This window comes from Mesoplodon mirus (genome assembly GCF_964341445.2).
Source record: "Mesoplodon mirus genome assembly, chromosome: 9".
NCBI classification, from domain to species: Eukaryota; Metazoa; Chordata; class Mammalia; order Artiodactyla; family Ziphiidae; genus Mesoplodon; species Mesoplodon mirus.
Window position 1 is genome coordinate 23,581,613 of NC_138985.1, and position 20,159 is coordinate 23,601,771.

At 40.8% G+C, this 20,159-nt stretch overlaps 2 protein-coding genes across 2 annotated transcripts in view; one reads left to right on the forward strand and one right to left on the reverse strand.

Moving 5' to 3' along the window:
* Positions 1 to 11,113, forward strand: part of NME8 (NME/NM23 family member 8) — a gene marked incomplete at its 5' end in the record, with an annotated part of 36,871 nt that extends 25,758 nt beyond the window's left edge. Inside the window, 6 exons of the mRNA XM_082633104.1 lie at positions 4,351 to 4,495; positions 5,172 to 5,279; positions 8,598 to 8,749; positions 9,296 to 9,440; positions 10,218 to 10,456; positions 11,095 to 11,113. Coding sequence (XP_082489230.1) covers positions 4,351 to 4,495; positions 5,172 to 5,279; positions 8,598 to 8,749; positions 9,296 to 9,440; positions 10,218 to 10,455 — 788 coding nt within the window. The 3' untranslated portion in view covers position 10,456; positions 11,095 to 11,113. The remainder of the gene's footprint in view (positions 1 to 4,350; positions 4,496 to 5,171; positions 5,280 to 8,597; positions 8,750 to 9,295; positions 9,441 to 10,217; positions 10,457 to 11,094) is intronic.
* Positions 1 to 18,616, reverse strand: part of PNPLA8 (patatin like domain 8, phospholipase A2) — a 139,659-nt gene extending 121,043 nt beyond the window's left edge. Inside the window, exon 1 of the mRNA XM_082633103.1 lies at positions 18,139 to 18,616. The gene's annotated coding sequence lies outside the window, so the exon portion shown is untranslated. The remainder of the gene's footprint in view (positions 1 to 18,138) is intronic.
* Positions 18,617 to 20,159: the final 1,543 nt, after the last annotated feature.

The following is a 20,159-nucleotide window of genomic DNA, read 5'->3' on the forward strand; positions in this document are numbered from 1 at the left end:
AACTGAGCTTCTGGCCAGAACTATCCTAGTCAAGTTCACCAACGACTTCCAAATTGCCAAATCCAACTTTCAAATGGCCTGTCGTCTGTTCAACAGCTCTTGGTAGTATTTAGCAGTTTCTGCTTTCATATTGGTCACCTTTCATATTGGTTTGGTTTGCCACCGAAATTCTGACTCCTGTTCCTGGGAAGTGAATATAATTTTTTTCAATTTTTCTAAGCAAAGCAAATCCATCTTCAACCAAGTTGCAAAGATCTCACCTTCTACTCTTAATAATTTGTTGAAATAATTTTTCCCAAGCAAATACAATTTTCTCCTATGAAGAATTTTGGTGGTAGCTGTTAGTATAATAACATACTACTACTGTGATGTGCAAACCGTACTGATACTTGAGGATGGCATAAAGGTGTTATTTAAAAAGGGGGAAAACAAAATTTGAAGTTGGTTATTCTGTATCACTCTCCCACTGGCCCACTGCTTGACTTTAACCTCAGTTTCTGATCATTTCAGGTTGCTATGTTTGCCATTTAGTAGTTACGTGGTAACTCATCACTCTTCTTTTTAGGTAAATGTTGACAATTACTGACATTTAATTATTCTGGGTCACTTCAAGAAATTCTAAAACAAAGTCTATGTGGATTATTTAACTTGAAGAAAATTGACATCGTCACCATATTCTCATTTATTTTCAAGAAATATAGTGTACCTCTATTCCTCTATTACATCTTTTATTCAAATATAAGTTTTCTTTATTATAGCCCTTGTTATCTTATTTTTCTGTTAAATATGGTAAGATATGTAATGTTCTTTGCTCCGAAGTATTCACTCAGTAAAAGGTCAGCTGTTCATAGTTGTTGGTGCTGTTTTAATGCTATTTCTTTTCAGGACTATTCCTAGTTTTTTTCCCCACAGTGAATGACATCTTTTTCCCCCTAAATTTATTTTCTGTATAAGAAATACAGTGGCTTCTGTATATTTTTACTTACTGAATTATGTTTTTTAATACTATTTACCTTTTAAAAATAGACTCCTGAATTTTCCAAACAGCTTATATGCAAACGTAATGTTACCCATTTTGTTCAATTTTGTTATCCTACTTTATCTGCTTGTAGGATTATTATAAAGATCAAGTCGGCTAATATGTAAAATCATTTTAAAAACTGTATTAGAGTCTACCAAAATAATTATTTTATGATAAAATATCAATGTATTAGAATACTTGGATAATTATCTATCAATTAATTATTATGTAGGACAATGACCATATGACACTTTGAATAAAGTAGCGTATTACAGCATTAAAAAAAAAGTCTACAAATAACAAATGCTGGAGAGGGTGTGGAGGAAAGGGAACCCTCCTACATTGTTGGTGGGAATATAAGTTGGTGCAGCCACTGTGGAAAACAGTATGGAGGTTCCTCAGAAAACTAAAAATAGAATTACCATATGATCCAGCAATCCCATTCCTGGGCATATATCCAGACAAAACTATAATTCAAAAAGACACATGCACCCCAATGTTCATTGCAGCACTGTTTACAATAGCCAAAACATGAAAACAACCTAAATGTCCATTGACAGATGAATGGATAAAGAAGATGTGGTACATATATAAAATGGGATACTACTCAGCCATAAAAAGAATGAAAGAATGCCATTTGCAAGCAACATGGATGCACCTAGAGATTCTCATACTAAGTAAGTCAGAAAGAGAAAGACAAATAGCATATGATATCACTTACATGTGGAATCTAAAATATGACACAAATGAACCTATCTATGAAACAGAAACAGTATCATGGATATTGAGAACAGACTGGTGGTTGCCAAGGGGGAGGGAAGGATTTGGAGGTTGGGATTAGGAGATGCAAACTATTATATATAGAATGGATACACAACAAGGTCCTACTCTATAGCACAGGGAACTATATTCATTATCCTATTATAATCCATAATGGAAAACAATATTAAAAAATGAATGTATGTATGTATAAGTGAATCACTTTGCTGTATAGCAGAAATTAACACAACAGTTTAAATCAACTATATTCAATAAAAAATACTGATAAAAAAGAAAAAAAATTTTTTTGTTATCTTTATGGATTGCTTAGTACTTCCAGAAAAATGTTAAATAATTAAAGGCCATTAGGGTAACATCTTGCCTTTGTTTTACCCCTGACTGATATTAATGCCTCCAGTGTTTTCAATTATGATGTTGGCTTTAGAGTTTAGGCAAAAATCTCTATATTCCAAAAATCTTTTTATCTGCCACATGATACAAAACAATTTTGAATGTAATCCAATGCTTTTTCGTTATTTACTGAGATGAACATGAAATATTTTTTCTTCTTTGACCTGCTGACCTATTGATACGATTATAACAGATTTTTAAAAGTTCATCCTCCCCCTGGTTCTGTGAATAAACTTTCATAGCTCATGTGTATACCATGCTATTGGAGTTGGTTTGATAATATTTATTTTAGTTAAAATATTGTTCTTTAATCTTTCCCAGGTATTGTGTCAGGATTATTCTAACTTTTCTTTATGTTAAGCACACTGGGAGAGTTTTAAGTGTCAGATGAACTGTACATAACTTAAAATTTATTAATTAAGCTACCTAAGCTGATCCCTCACTTGGGGGGACAAGTAGGCTTTTAGACAAGTTTTAAAATTTCTTCCATAGTTACCTATCTTCCAGTTTTTAAAACTTCTTGGATCATTGAATGGCCATTTATACTTCCTTTGAAATTCATTTCTTTACCTTCAAATGTACTAGCCTAGGACACCCACCAAAAACTGTTTTAATATCATGGTGGGTAATTGTACCTATTTCTCACTCATAATGTGCTTTATTTGTCTGTTCTTAGTTTTTGCTGGATTAGATTTATTAGAAGCTCACTTTCTTAAAAAAAAAAAGCATTACAATTTTTTTCAAAAAACAATGCAAAAGGATTTCTTTCATAATTTCTTAACTTTTGTTTTTATCTATAATAATTCATTTGCATTCATTCTGATGCCTTGGGTGTCTATTCTTGTTCCCTTTTTAACTTCTGGATTTGAATTTTCCTCCATTTATTATAATTCCTTATTGCTCGGTAATTAAGACTTTCCTGCTTTTAGCTTGGACTCATAATTTTTAGTATGCAGTGTTCTGAATTTGGAAATGGGTTGGCCTTAATCTAAGACTCTTTCTATTAGGAGAGGATCTTAATTCATACAGTTTTATAATTACAACTGTGTTTATTACTGTTTTCTATGCTTCCTTGCTGTAATCTTTGGTTTAAGTATTTTGCTATAAGGACTAAGCATCTCTTGCAATTACTTTTTCCAGTATTTGGGGAGATGACTATCTTTTTAATCAGTTATACTTATGTTGTTTTTACATGTTTGAAGTATGTTTAAACTCATACTTGATTATCTTGCAAAATCAAGAGTAAATTTGTTTCAAGTTTAGCAGAGTTTTATTCCTCTCCCCATTCTCAGCCCCAACCCACTTCCAATTTCTTCTATTATCTTAGCTTTTGTTAATGTTCTTTGAAGTTTTAGTACACAGATGGTGGTTGTTAAGTTACTTTTACATGACATGTCCTTTGATGGTATTTTGCAATTTATATTCTGTTTATAATTAGGTAGGTATACAGCAGACGTACATAGAACTTTTCTTATATAAAATAGTTTTCATGCTTCCCACAGTCCTTAGGTCCATTAATTTCACACTTTTTAATCACTTAATTATATTTCCTCTCTCAGTTATCTAGAGCTTATATTTAAGCACATTAAAAAAAGATATGGGGCTTCCCCGGTGGGGCAGTGGTTGAGAGTCCGCCTGCTGATGCAGGGGACATGGGTTCGTGTCCTGGTCCGGGAAGATCCCACATGCCGCAGAGCAGCTGGGCCCGTGAGCCATGGCCGCTGAGCCTGCGCGTCCGGAGCCTGTGCTCCACAACAGGCAAGGCCACAACAGTGAGAGGCCTGCGAACCGCAAAAAAAAAAAAAAAAAAAGATATGTACTTAATTATTTTGTTTTCTGAGCCCTAGCACATCTGAGAATGTCATTATATTAACTTTATGTGTGAAATAAAACTTATCTGACTATACAATTTTTTCTTTTATAAATCCCCCATCCCCAAACCTATAGATTTTGGTCCACTAAAAAATTGGAAATGGCATCATAAATTTGATATGTTAAGAATATTATTCATCTTAAATTAAAATCTAATAAGCTATTTTTATAAACTTAAATTTCATATGAGAATGAAATGCATTCTATGTCCTCATGATAAGACAGTCTGTATTGTGTGTATAACCAATAATCTAGCACTTTAAAACTTAATATAACTTTTTATTTAGAGGATGTTTTGAATATTATTCAAGATGAAGGCTTTAAAATACTGATGCAGAGACAAATAGTGTTATCAGAAGAAGAAGCAAAAACACTGTGCATGGAATATGAAAATAAAGATTATTTTGGAAAGCTCATAGAAAATATGACCAGGTAAAACAGATTGCAGGTTGAGAAAGCACAGTCTGATTTATATTTGAATCATTTAAACCTCTTAACCCTGCTTTCTGTACAAGGTGCCAAATCTCTCAATTCTGTAAAGATGTGCTGAGTCTACTTCTTTGCCAATCTCCCTCCCATTTTGATTCCCTGCTCAACTGTGTGTCTTCTCTGGTCCTCCTGGAATGTTATTAGAGCAATGCAAGGTTCTGGGTGAAGCCCCTGGAGTCCAGTTGAGTTGAATGCCAGAAGCCAGAGTGTGCAGCATCATGAAGTCCAAGTAAGAGAGCTGTGACTGACTCTCAAGGACTTTGGTAATCCTAAAGATCACCTAGAAGACGAATGGGAGGCTAGAAATCTGTCAGGTTTCTAGAAGAGTAAATGAAACAGCAGCTGGGGCAGAAAGCCAGCAAGGGTATATAAAGCAGCAGGAGCATGGGGACGATATAGGGACCACTCTATCAGAACCAAGCCCCTTCTCTTCCCTTCCTTTCTCCGCTTCCATTCTTTCATGAACATGCTCTTGAGAGTACACCAACAGAAATTAATTTCATACTCTTGATAAAAAGAGTTATTTTACTTTTTTCGTCTAACAAACACACTTGTATTATCTACCTATAATTAGCTACAAGCCAGCCTTTCATTAACTTTGTTTTTTCTTTTCTAACAGCGGTCCATCTCTAGTCCTTGTTTTAGTAAGAGAAAATGGTTTAGGACACTGGAAACAGTTAATTGGACCAAGCACTGTGGAAGAAGCCAAAGAATACCTTCCAGACAGGTATGATTCACGTCATGGATCTCAAACATTTTTCATGCGAGCCATCATGACTTTTTGGGGGATAATGGGGGTATAGGAACCAGAGCTCTAGTCCAAGGTTCTCTTCTCAGGCTTTGCAAGAGAAGGTTGTGGGCTGCTTGGTTTGATACTGGTAAGTGGTAGCTACCCAGACAAAAGGCCATATCTTGGCAGAAATACCTGCCCCATGCACTATTTAGGAGAAATTCTTTCGAGAAGGGTGTGATAGTTGCTTCAGATTCTTTAATTGATCATAACCGTTTCAAGACAAAAAGGGGACCCTCTTGCCCTGTTGGTGGGAATGTAAATTGATACAGCCACTATGGAGAACAGTATGGAGGTTCCTTATAAAACTAAAAATAGAACTACTATATGACCCAGCAATCTCACTACTGGGCATATACCCAGAGAAAACCATAATTCAAAAAGACACATGCACCCCCAATGTTCATTGCAGCACCATTTACAATAGCCAGGACATGGAAGCAACCTAAGTGTCCACTGACAGATGAATGGATAAAGAAGATGTGGCACACATATACAATGGAATATTCCTCAGTCATAAAAGGAAACGAAATTGAGTTATATGTAGTGAGGTGGATGAACCTAGAGTCTGTCATACAGACTGAAGTAAGTCAGAAAGAGAAAAACAAATACCATATGCTAACACATATATATGGAATCTAAGGGAAAAGAATGGCTCTGAAGAACCTAGGGGCAGGACAGGAATAAAGATGCAGTCGTAGAGAATGGACTTGAGGACACGGGGAGTGGGAAGGGTAAGCTGGGACGAAGTGAGAGAGCGGCATGGACATATATACACTACTGAATGTAAAACAGATAGCTAGGGGGAAGCAGTCGCATAGCAGGGAGATCGGCTCGGAGCTTTGTGATCACCTAGAGGGGTGGGATAGGGAGGTTGGGAAGGAGGGGATATGGGGATATATGTATACGTATAGCTGATTCACTTTGTTATACAGCAGAAGCTAACCCAACAATGTAAAGCAATTATACTCCAACAAAGATGTTGAAAAAAAAAAAGAGTTTCAAGACAATGATGATTAACAATATGTAGCCTACAATTTGGTAGGAACATTTACTAAGTTAATGTACTGATGAATCTTAGAACTTTGTAATCAGCTCAACCCTGGCATGTTACCTGTTACCTAGGCAGCATTTTAAAAATATTTTTTGATCTTAGCTGTTGGGCTTGGTCTCAGCTAGAGGAGGGAGATAGTATCTCATGCATTTCCATCCTTGGCATGTAGCTGATGGAAACAAACTGAACTGTAATTCGCTTGAATTCTTTGTGCTGATTTCAGAGGAGGACTGAAGTCAGGGGAAGAACAGCCCTCCTTTAAGTGAGCAAGAATAAAGATGCTTTATCAGGCACAGCAAACTTGCATACCCAGTGACACAATAAATAACAGGACTAATGAAACATCATGTATATAAAAGTGGCAATGTTTTCTTTTGGGTGGGAGATCATGAATTGGACTTGTCCTGAATGGATATATTTCACCCCTCCTTTTAGCCCTACTCAGTTACGTCTTTGCTCCCATGCCAGACAATTACTGTAAAGGATAATATGTGTTGGACACTCTTTATGTGGAATGAGCAGGGTGCCACAGAACCTCTTAAATGAAATGTAGCCGAGAATGCGATACATGGCATCAGAGAGAATTCCTATCAATACCTGGCCTATGCACGTAGGCACACTCTTCTAGAAATTGTGATTCCAAGTGTGGAGGCTACCTACCAGCACAGAGACACTTTCTCCAGGTGAAGGAACTCAGTAATTGCCCCTCTCCTCCCCACTATTATAGGGAGAGTTCCCATCCTAAGCCCTTACGATCCCTAATGTTGCCACAAGTTCACAATGACTCTTAACCATTATTTTTGATTGGTCCCCCTTTTCCAGGTTGCTTTAGAAATAACTCCATCAGCAGAGCTCTGCCCTTTCCTGCCCTTGGGCTTCATAGTCTACACCCCCCATTGCTTAATCTGAAATACGGTCACTTGCATGCAAGAGAAACACAGCAACCCTTCTCTCCCATCCTTACACACACACACACACACACACACACACACTTACTTTTTCCAATAACCATGTCTAACAGCCTAACAGAGGGGCTGCTTGTATTCTCTGCATTGAATAGAGTCAGTGCTGATGATGGGTTAGGCTGTTTTTATCATTCATTGGGCAAATCCCCCATCCCTGGCAATCACAGGCTCCGAGGGTGTTAGTCGGCTAATATCTTCAAACCAGAGGTGTGAGAACAGCCAAGGGCTGAGTGGGAGGGTCAAGTTGGATAACGAAAAAAGGAAATCTGAAATGGTCACTGAAACCAGAGAGGCAAGAAGAGGGTCTTTAAGTTGAGGACAGAAAGCCAAGTTTCCAGTGATGTCAGCCTATTAACAAGAATGGAGGTTATTCACTGTGGCTGGATTTTGTGGGTCGCTTGCTTAGGACTGTGTGTAAAGGGCAGAAAATGTAATGAGCAATAAGTATCTCCTCTACTGAAATATAAATAGATGGAGAGACAGAAAGAAAAAGGGGCAACTGAAAAACACTGAGGAACGATAACTGATTTTAGAGCTATGTATTCATCTATCATACAGAAATGGAACCAGAATAAACTGTCTACCCCAACATGGATTGTCCATTACCATCAATGTCACTTCTGCCTCTCTCCACAAAACCATCCTGTATGCTCCTCTTTTATTGCTGCTTTTGCTTACCTGGAGGGTTCCACTGCAGTGTCTCCTGGATTCAATATTTATAATTTGGTATCTTTGGTATAGGGTCAAATGCCATCTCTCTCTAGCGCTTGATATTATTTAGTCATGAAAGGAGGGGAAGGAATATTTATTGACAGCTTAATATGTACCATATATTTCAAATACATCATCTTATTACATCCTCAAGATCTCCTTCCAAAACAGGGTTTATTATCATGTTTATGTTTGAGACAACTAAAGCACAGAGGAGGGAACTAACTGCCCAGTATCACATAGCTAACAAGTGATGCCACCAGGGTTCCATAGTCTGTGCTTTTTCACTGCACCAGGGCGTTCATTCCATCTTTCACAGCTGTCAGTCTCCACTATGATGATTATTGAATGTTCATGTCCTTTCTTCCTAATGACTGTTCCTCCCTGGAAGGAAGTAGCATGCCCCAAGCCACTCTGCAGTTACTTCCATTTGCACAATGCAAATAGGAATAGTTTTACATTGTGTTATGTTGTGTTATATTATATGTCATGTTGTAAGTTTTTGACTTGACTTCTTTTTCAAAGTTTATGCGCACAATTTGCAATGGAGAGTTTGCCTATCAACCAGTTGTATGGAAGTGATTCATTAGAAGCTGCCGAAAGGGACATACAATATTTCTTTCCTCCTCAACACACTACAGCACTGATTAAACCTCATGTAACACAAGAGCAAAGAGGTAAATATATAAAAATAGAGCCGATGTATACATTTTTCTTGAAATTTTGTGAAATTTTGCAAACTACAGTAAAGTTGAAAGAATAAAAGCAATGAGCACCTTCATTGTCACGAGGTAGCGCTCCAAGTTTAGGCTGTTGGGGGGATTTTGACCAGATTGACTTCATTTAATTCCCTTAGTGGTGCCCTGCTGGTTCAGGGATAAGAGTTCAGAGCGGCTGGCCCCTTCAATCCACATGCAGCAGGAAGTTCCTTGGCATTTGCAGCACAGGGATGAAAACACGTGTTCACTTTTAGCCCAGGAGCAGATTTCCTCCCCGATGGATTCTGGAAAGATGCATCTGAGACTGAACATCTGCGTTAACATACTGAAGTTCTTCCGAACGTCCAGCTGGTGCTTTTTCAGTTTAGTTTAGCATAGTTTTGGTTTTTTAAAACCACTGGATTCAAGTAACAGTGTGACCTTCCTTAGTTATTTCAATCCACTTGAATATGGAGCAAAAGTAGAGGCAGTCTGCCGAGACTACCAAATATCTGTTTTCCCTAGAGGATATCCTGATGCTTATCAAAGAGGCTGGATTTGATATAACACAGATGAAGGAGAGGCTCCTAACTGAAGAGGAAGCGGACAAAGTTTACTTTAAAATAAAAGGAAAAGACTTTTATAAAGATGTATTGGAAGTTTTATCAGAGTAAGTTTCTGATATATAGGTCTTAGCTTTATAAAAGTGGTAACTGTTGTTCACTGTAGAAACTTTGAAAAATACAAAAATTCATTAAAATATTGCATTTTTAATACAATTCATGAAAAGACACACTGGTAGTATTTGGAGTTCTTTTTTTTTTTTTTTTTTGTCTAATTCCTTCTTTCCTTCTGTTTTCCTCTCTCTCCTTCCTTCCTTTCTCTGTTTTTTTTAGGTTTTCACATTAGATATAGAGGCTATCTGGTTTGAAACCCCTGCTTTGCCAACATATTTAATCTTTGCCTTAGTTTCCTTATCCATAAAATGGGGATGATAATAGTACCTACCTCACAGGTATGATTGTGCGGGTTAACTACCTCATATACTGAAAGTAATTTACATTGAAAGTAATTGGAATAGTGCCTGGCATGTATCCCTACAATTAAACTACAACACTCTTCTAGAACAAAAACCTGTTGCAAGGGAATTCTCAGGTGGTCCAGTGGTTAGGACTCCCAGCTTCCACTTCAGGGGGCACAGGTTTGATCCCTGGTCGGGGAACTAAGATCCTGCAAAACGCACGGTGCAGTCAAAAAAAAAATAAAAAAATAATAAAAATAAAAAAAAAAAAACAAAGAAGAAAAAGAAAGCACAAAATCACACTGACAAGGACAAAGAATAAAGATGAGCTCTCTGGATGAAGCTGTGGCATTCTGTCTTTAGCTGTGTATGCAGTCTCTACAGTTGTCAATAGCCCAAGTCTTCTGAAAGCATTGTTGTTTGCAGGGGTCCATCTCTGGTCATGATCCTGACCAAGTGGAATGCTATTTCAGACTGGAGACGACTGATGGGTCCCACAGACCCAGAGGAAGCAAGACTTCTGTCCCCAGACTCTATCCGAGCCCAGTTTGGAAGAAGTATTTTGAAAAACGCTGTCCATGGAGCTTCTAATATGCAGGAGGCAGCGGAGACTATTAATAGAGTGTTTGAAGACTTTGTTGCTGAGAACCCTGAGAAAAACTAAAGTACAGTACCTCTTTAATTATTACTCTCTCTTCTTTTCTTATTATAGTGGCTGGGCCTAAGACAAGGCTGTCGTGGAAAGACCACACCTTTTCCCATATCCCTGTATTACACCTCACCTGCCAGACACACTCTGTGGTTCCATAGCAGCCTGGGAGCCTCAGAGCCAAGCCTTGTAGATGCCAGGGACCTGGGGGACAGTGGGGCAAGTGAGACGCCCGTGGGTTTGCAAGCCTTGGTCTTGAGCTGTCTGTGCCATCTGCCATGACTCAGGCTCGTCAGTCTCTCTCCTTGATGTCCCTCCACGTCTTCACTCTGAATGGCCAAAGTCTCATTCAGCAGCCTCAACTCTATTCTCTAAGTATTTGGAAACCTGGAGCCTATTAACTACCGCTGGGTGCTATATGATAAGGGAATAGAATAGAATATTAGAAAGTATCGAGTAAAAGGCAATCATTTCTATTCCTTGACAAAGAGGTGCTTACTGGGGAGAGGTAGCAACATAGTAGGTATGTGGATTGAGTCTGCTCAGCTGTTGATTGAAAACTTAAAAACTTTTCTATCCTGGGCAATGTGGGAGATAGAGTGTAAGACAGATGACTTTTCCCATCAAACCTGCTTTCCTCCTTTATTTTCAAAGAGCAGGCTCACGAATGTACACCTATATGGCGCTGGCTGCTGACGTGAATATGACCCTACAGCTTCTTCACGTGCGGCGTGGAGTGCCCACCTGGAGGAGCCAAATGGAGACTCAGCCTCCAGAGCACAATGAGGAAGCAAAGTGAAGTGGAGCAAGCCCTCTACACCCAGCCAGGTTCCTCAGGGAGAGACGAGCAAGCACATTGTTTCCTAATATTACCATTTAGGCTATGATTTCTCCAGGTATAAGAGGATTGTATCAAAATATTAGATGCATAAAATAAATTCTGGCATACTGCCGCTCATTCCATTAGTCTGACTCAACTATAAACCAAAGCATGATGGCACAACCCTTGAACATTTATGTTGGGAAAATATGTATTGTATGTCTGCTTGAACTGTGGGTTCTTGGTTAATACAAAACTATGGGTTCTTGGTTAATACGTAATCATGAAGGCTGTTACGTTCAGGGAAATGCAAATATAATGGGGAGACAAAACTCACAGAAACAATATCTAATTATAACTATCATCAGACAGTACATTATTAAGCATGTCAATGATGAATGACGGGGGGGTGAGTAGAACGATATTCTGTTTATAGCATCTATTAGAAATATGGTGTAGATCTAATGTCGACATGTCCCTCCCTTTTGTGATGAGGGGAACATTATGAATCATACAGGGGATTTTGAATTAGTGTATATTTCAGTGCTCAATTGATGGGTGTATGTCTGACGGGTAGGAGCTGGGGAAGGTAAGGGATGAAATAGATCTTGAAAAATGGGTAGGATTTTCAAAATCAGACACAGACGTAGAGAACAAATGTATGGATACCAAGGGGGAAGGTGGGGGGAGGAATTGGGAGATTGGGATTGACACATATACACTATTGATACTATATATAAAACTAATGAGAACCTACTGTATAGCATGGGGAACTCTACTCAGTGCTCTGTGGTGACCTAAATGGGAAGGAAATCCAAAAAAAGAGGGGATATAGGTATATGTATAGTTGATTCATTTTGCTGCACAGCAGAAACTAACACAACATTGTAAAGCAACTATACTCCAATAAAAATTAATTAAAAAAAATTCAATTTACTACAGCATCAAAAGAGTAAAATACTTAGGAGTAAACTTAATCCGTGTACGAGTGCATGACTTTTACACTGAAACTTATAAAGCAATGATGAAAGAAACTAAAGAAGACAAAAATAGGGCTTCCCTGGTGGTGCAGTGGTTGAGAGTCCGCCTGCCGATGCAGGGGACACGAGTTCGTGCCCTGGTCCGGGAAGATCCCACATGCCGCGGAGCAGCTGGGCCCGTGAGCCATGGCTGCTGAGCCTGCGCGTCCGGAGTCTGTGCTCCGCAACGGGAGAGGCCACAACAGTGAGAGGCCCACGTACAGCAAAAAAAAAAAAAAAAAAAAAAAGAAGACAAAAATAAGTAGAAAGACATCCTGTGTTCATGGACTGGAAAACTTAATACTGTTAAGATGAAAATGCTACCCAAATTAATATAGAGGTTCAATGCAATCTCTATAAAGATCCCAGCACTATTTTTTGCATAAATGGAAAAACCCATACTAAAATTCATACCAAATTTCAAGGGACTCAGAATAGCTAAAATAATCTTGAAAAAGAACAAAGTTGGAGTACTCTCACTTCTTGATTTCAAAACTTATTACAAAGTGACACTGGTCAAAACAGTGTGGTAGTGGCATAAGGAAAGACACATAAACAAATGGAATAGAACTGAGAACCTATAAATAAACGTTTATATCCATGGTCAGTTGGTGTTTGACAAAGGTGCCAAGGTCATTCAGTGAGAAGAGAATAGTCTCTTCAGTAAATAGTACTGGGAAAACTAGCTATCCTTTAAAATAATGAACTTGGACCACTGACCTTACACTATAAACAAAAAAAAATTCAAAATGGATTAAAGACCGACATTTAAGAGCTAAAACAATAAAACTCTTAAAAGAAAAAAACAGGGGAAAATCTGCAAGACCTTGGATTAGGCAATAGTTTCTTAAATATGACCCCAAAAGCACAGGCAACAAAGGAAAAAGATAAACTGGTCTTCATAAAAATTAAAACCTTCAGGGAAACAGGTTCCTTTCTTTTGGAGTGAGCTGACCTTGGCAGAGCGGTATGGCCCCTGGGTACCCATGCCTGTGACCCTGCCTCTGCCTACACAGTCCAGACACGGGTGGGGATCTGGGCTCTTTGGATGCTGAGAGTTGCATGGTGTGGGCAGTGCAGTTTGCAACCCAGTACCTGGCTGCAGGTATCCATGCCCTCTAGGTCTGTGTGGCCACCCACACACCCCCACCCACCTAGGCAACTGCCTGGACAAGCAGGTCCTCACACTGTGCCTCTGATGGGGAGGCTGCAGAGGTCGTTAGAGCCAGACCCCATATGGCCCTCCTGCCCATGTGGGATGCAGGGCCTCTCTCCAGACCTCTGCTTTTTCATCTGCTCTCTCTGCACTGGGCAGAAGAGGGACCTCTGATGTTTGACATCCTAAGCTGCCATCTCTGTTCTCCCCAGGTTGTTAGGCTGCAGTGGGTCCATCCAACTCCAAGGCTGACAAGACAGAAGTTAATCCTCTGGGATCCCTCTCAGGAAAGCTGGAGCACTGGACACGTGAACGAACTCCTTCCCTCCCCTGGAGTTAGGGGGTCTCTTTCTGGTTGTGTGGCACTCCTAAGGGTGCCTTAAGCCTGAGGTGGGAGGGTCTGGTTTCATGGTCACCTACAGTGCAGGGGCTTTTCACTTAGGTTCTGGCTTTCTCACAAGGGAATCTGTCCATGAATATTTGCTGACCTGGTGAGTTTGGGGGAGAGGATGGTCTAGGGCTTCCTACTCTGCCATCTTGCTGACGTCACCTCTTGATCATTTGGTATTTATAATATATTACTCACTCCCAAACTCTAGTATTCCAGCACGGTTTGAAAAGCACACCTGTGAATACCCATCTGTATTGGGAAATTATACAAAATCTAATTGCATGTGAATTATCCATAAGTATATTTCTCATTTTTTCCTTTAGAATACATTTTTTTTCAAACTAGGGTAAATTAATTATTGGGTTTCTTTGGATTGTGCAGAGAAATAAATATAGTAAAAACCTTCACCTTCCACACTCCTTCAAATTGAATACCCTTATCTGATGCTTGACACGCCGGGTAGTATTGGGGCATTCGTAATATGACTGTGTTAAGTGACACACTGTTATTGCCTCAGGAGTGGTCCAGGACTTCAAAAGCATTAAAGCCTAAAACTCTTAATAACCAGCAGATGGCATGATTCACTCAGCTGTCTATGTGTACGTAGCTGTACGAAGATTTTAAAAGCAAGACGTAGGGAAGAGCTATTTCTTTCAGATTGTAGAATTAGCTTTCAGTAGTCAGAAAACTAACAATCAATGTCCAAAGAGATATTCAATTAAACTTTAGTTTGTGTCCGTGTTGGTCTTGAGGACATTAAATTTGGCAAGTGGGATGCAGCAGCACGAGGCAGGCATTTGGGGAGCTGGGGTTGGTGGTATCTAGGAATATCTTCTTGCCCCAGAGGAAGAAAGGTTAGAAAAGACTAGAAAGTTATCAGGGCTCCAGCTCAGTGATGTGATCTTGAATCTTAGCTGGACTTTAGGCAGAAGACACATATCCTTGGCCATTGTGGCTGAGGTAGTTGAGGACTGCAAAATTGGTGGGCGTGCCTTGAAGCACTGGGCTGAGATTTGTAACCATGATAAGAAGCGCATGAGGTGGGGATATGGGTCCAAATACACGGACTGGCTCAGGAGGCAGGCAATGGTGTGCCTGTGAGGGAAGGAAGCACCACTATCCCAACAGCCAGACAGAGCTGGGGATGAGTCTGATCTTCATGAACTGTACCATACACAACAGTCTCCATCCTTCAGCACTGGCTCAGTCATGGACCTTGACCCTGAAGCCAGAGCTTCTCTGATTGCCCTACTTGGCCCCTCTAGCCCCCTTCCAAGACAGGAGACCTGAAGCATTCTGGATTAGAGACTAATACTTTCCAGGATCCCCTCCCTGGATCCTGTTCCCTGTAAGCAGATGCTCTGCAGAAAATGGACAGATTTCCTAAAATATGCTATGCTCTATTTTATGGCCCTCTTCCTGGAGTCTCTTGGCGCCCTTTCTTTTCACTGGAGTTAATCTGCTATTGGGGACTTCCTTGGTGGCGCAGTGGTTAAGAATCCGCCTGCCAATGCAGGGGACACGGGTTTGATCCCTGGTCCAGGAAGATCCCACATGCCACGGAGCAACTAAGCCCGTGCGCCACAACTACTGAGCCCGCAAGCTGCAACTACTGAAGCCTGCGCACTCTAGGGCCTGTGCTCCACAACTAGAAGCCAGCGCAATGAGAAGCCCATGCACCGCAACGAAGAGTAGCCTCCGCTCGCCGCAACTAGAGAAAGCCCGCGCGCAGCAACGAAAACCCAACGCAGCCAAAAAAAAAAAAGATCTGCTGCCACTGATGCTTGCCTGTACTGTCTGAAGTTGCTCACCCCTTGGAAGCTACTTTGGATGACCTCCAAAGCCAGTTTTTTAAAATGCTTTTCAGAAAGGAAGAAAGTTTACTAAGCAATGGTTCACGTGATTTTCAGCTGCTGAAACATTTCAATGACAATAAATATTTGAAGCCATTTAGATGACTAAAAATATTAATAAAATTTAAACACCCATCTGTTTGATTCAACAACAGCATCTTAGATATCCCTTGATACCATGATGGAACTTTATTCATAATACCATTTTGTGGTTAACTTCAGTTTTTTAGACCTCATCTTATTATTCATGTTAGTACAACTTTTTGAGATTTGAGATCAGCCCTCTGATTCTGAGTCTTCCCTCTTATCTAAATTTAATTGCTAATCAAGTATGTTCTTTTTCCCTCTAAAATATATCACTAATGTGATCCAAACTTGCCATTACAAAGTGGTTCTCATCTAGGTATTACAGCTACAGGTTTTAGAATTATCTAGTTATAAAACTACTCTCGTATAAATATTGCTACTAGATATATTAGACTTATGCATATACTGCCTGAAATTGTAAAGGCAGAATTACACACCACAGTTTCTTTCAAAACTTTCCTTTCAAAAATGGTTTCCTTACATTCTAGTAGAAAGAGACCTCTCTTAGGTAGAATAGTAAATATTGGAAGATCTGTAGGGTAGGAAGGCAGAGCTGTCCCTGGAGACCAGGGACTCCCTGATGGCTGGCTTGGGTCCAAGTTCCCCAGTAGCCTTGCCAAACCTTCCTTAGACATTGAGGCCGTCTGGAGGGCTTCCTCCCCAGCTTTCCGTCCCTCTTCCCTCTCTGTCATGGCTCTCCCAGCCCTGTTCACCTCCTGCCTCACTCTCTCACAGGTGTTTCCTCTAATAGGGTCCACATTTCATTTAATTCTATTTTGGTGCCTGCTTCTCTGAGCACCCAGACTAACACACATGTAAGCAATAAAATAGTTTTCATGTCTGCATGTCTACCTGGCTTAAAGCCATACTATCGATACATTCAATCTCTCTCTCTCTCCTTCATAATATGTTTGTAGTATCTTCTAATTATAAAGGCAACACATGTTCATTAGACAAAACACAAGAAAGCATTTATGGCTTGTATTCTTTTGGGCCTCATTTTTTTTCCTGGTCCTGAGAACTCAATAACAGTGGAAAATTATTTGGGTCATAAAAATCTATCCTCCCCTGGCATGCCTTGGGAACCACATTCGAAAGTCCATTCTCACAAGTTATTGACAAAATAAACTAGTCATTCATTCCCCAGCTGCCTGGAGTGTGGAGAACGTTGCCAGCAGAGGGCTCATAGATGAAGAGAGACATCTAGTTCCCAGCTAAAATTTATAAAAGTTACGAGGAGAAGATAATTTTAGTAAGGAGCTGGAAAATCAGCACTTTGATACACCTATGAGCCAAGCATTCTGGAGGGTTATTGACAAGAGGATCAAGAACTTTCCTTCCTGGGCATACTCCTTGGCCCAGCAATGCCACTTAAATGAACTTATCCCCCAGAACTAATTAAGGATGTGCATAGATATTAGCTACCAAGCTGTTTATTCAGTTATTCAGTACATTCAGTTAGGAAACAACCTAAATCCCTAATTACATGAGGGTCTGTTAAGTAATGCTCACCACGGAATACCTCGTGGCCATGATAATAAATAAGCTGGCCTGGGCTTTATTGACATGAGAGCTACTTCATATAAAGGGTCGACTGAAGGTTATGAAACAGTATGTATAATAGGCTCCGAATTTTTTTTTTTTATCATTATATAAACGCATAGAGGGAGATGGTGGACTGCGAGAGGAGGGACCGTCAGGAAGAGGGAAATTTGGACACAGATACCCGGAGGAGCGCCATGTGACCGCTGAGGCACAGATGGGAGTTATCCTGCCTGAAGCCAAGGAATGCCCGGCATTGCTGGCAACCAGCAGAAGCCAGGGGGAAAGTATTTGGTAACCAAACTGATGGAATTTGAAGGAATTGGGAGTTTTCTGAAGCAAGTGGCTTCATCAAGAGGACAAGGTGGTGGAACGGAGGGGCCGTGGGCTCGCCCCCTCTCACGAGCCACCCGAATCGCAACTAACTGCCGAACAATCATTAATAACAAAGACTGGAACCTACCAAAAATGATATTCTACATCGAAAGACACAAGCAAGAAACGCAACGAGATGGCAGGAGGGGCGCACTCGCGATATAATCAAATCCCATACCCCCAGGTGGGCGACCCACAAACTGGAGAACAATTACATCGCAGAAGTTCTCCCACAGGAGTGAGAGCTCTGAGCCCCGTGCCAGGCTCCCCAGCCTGGGGGTCTGGCCTCGGGAGGAGGAGCCCCCAGAGCATTTGGCTTTGAAGGCCAGTGGGGCTTGAGTGCAGGAGCCACGCAGGACGTGGGGGGGACAGAGACTCCTCCACTCACGGAGGGCGCACACAAGGTTTCACGTGCACCGGGACCCAGGGCAAAGCAAAGCCTGGGCCACACCTACCTGCGGGTCCTGGAGGGTCTCCGGGGGAGGCGGGGGTCGGCTGTGGCTCACTGTGGGAGCAAGGGCACTGGAGGCGCAGGTCCTTGGGGAATAGTCCTCCGCGTGAGCGCTCCTGGAGGCGGCCATTTTGGTTTGGGTTTTTTTTTTTTTTTTTTTTTTTTTTGGCCCTGCCGTGCTGCATGTGGGATCTTAATTCCCTGACCAGGACCCGCACCCCCTGCGTTGGAAGTGCGGAGTCTGATTCACTGGACCACCAGGGAAGTCCCTGGAGGCTGCCATGTGGGCACCAAGAGCCGGCCCTGACCAAAGGCCTGCAGGTTCCAGGGCTGGGGCCCCTCAGGCCAAACAAGCAACAGGGCGGGAACGCAGCCCCACCCATCAGCGCACAGGCTGAGCCCACACCCACCTCTAGGCATGGCCCTGCCCACCAGAGGGCCAAGACCCACCTGTGGGCAGGCACCGCCCCACCCACCAGGAAGTCTGCGCCAGCCACTTAGACTAGCAGGCGGCAGACACCAGAAGCGAAGAAGCCACGATCCAGCAGCCTGCGGAATCGAGTCTGAAAACGCAGATCAGAACCTACCCTGGGACCAGCTGGTCCCTGAACCTTGGGCGACAAGAGGGAAGTGTACTCGCTGGGACACATAGGACGTCCCCGACAGAGGGCCACTTCTCCAAGGTCAAGAAACGTAACTAACCTTCCACATACATAAAAATATAAATAGAAATTTAGACAAAATGAGAGAAATATGTTCCAAAGGAACAAGATAAAGCCCCAGAAGAACAACTAAGTGACGTGGAGATAGGCAATCTACCCGAGAAAGAGTTCAGAGTAACAGTCGTAAAGATGATACAAGAACTCGGGAAAAGAATGGATGTACAGAGCGAGTATTTATATAAATGCAGAGGAAACACCTGGAAAATTATATACCAAAATACTAACAGTGATTATCTCTGCAGAGTGGTGAGTGGGATTAGGTAGGATTTTAATTCCATTATTTTTTAATTTTATGTATTTATTGAATGCTTTATAGAAAATACATATTTACTGTATAATTGAAAGACCAACAAAAGTATTTTTAAAAATAAATGCCTCTAGTTGTCCTCAATTATGAAATTTGTTGATGAACATATTGCAAAATTGTTATTTTTTTCTGATTACAGTAACCCAACTCTCGAATAATACCTATTTCGGAGATAGTACCACAGCCTTCCTCTCCATATATTTATATTTACCTCTCATATGTATCTAGGTGGAGAAAATATTTTAAGGGAGAAAAATAAATTCGTGGCTCTCACACAAAAGCCACTTCCACACTTGTTATATTACTCTCAGTGTGGGCTGCTGTTCATTTTCAACTTTTTTATAATAAATATCCAAACAGTGGCCTCAATCTTTTATCAAGTAAACTAATAAGTGTGCCTGATTACGTTTTTGTGTGATATGCAGTATATGATTTCAGTTAAATATTAAAAGGAAACAGTGTTTAAGTTTGTAAAGTCATCTCTAAACTCTTATTATGTCGTTTTGCACTTAAAAAAAAAGTTTTACAGAAGCGTTTTTTCTTCATTTCCATTGAGAGTTGTAACTCGCCTCCCCGCGCCCCCCTCCCCAGATTCCTACTATGCTAAGGAGGTAAGCTAGGGTACCAATGCCTTTTCATGGCCTTTCCTAGGTTTCTTTAGTTTAGATGCTACGCCAAACACCTGTCTGGCTTTCCTTAAGGGCCAAAGCGGTTTGGCTTTTATACAGAAACACACACGGAGTATTTTACTGATACCCCTGTGTGGGTGGATCTATTGGATTCCTTCAATTCTGCTGCCCTGGGGTAGTGATGCAGGTGAAGTTACACTTTCAGGAGGAGATGGGTGCCCTTGCCAGCATCCTCATTAACCCTATTTCTCCATTTTCCCCTGGCTTACCCACACACCTCACTTCTGTGTCCTAATGGCTACAGAGATGAAATTTAAAAATCGTGTGTGAATGCAACCTGTAACTTACCCCTTCTCTGAGAAGCAGG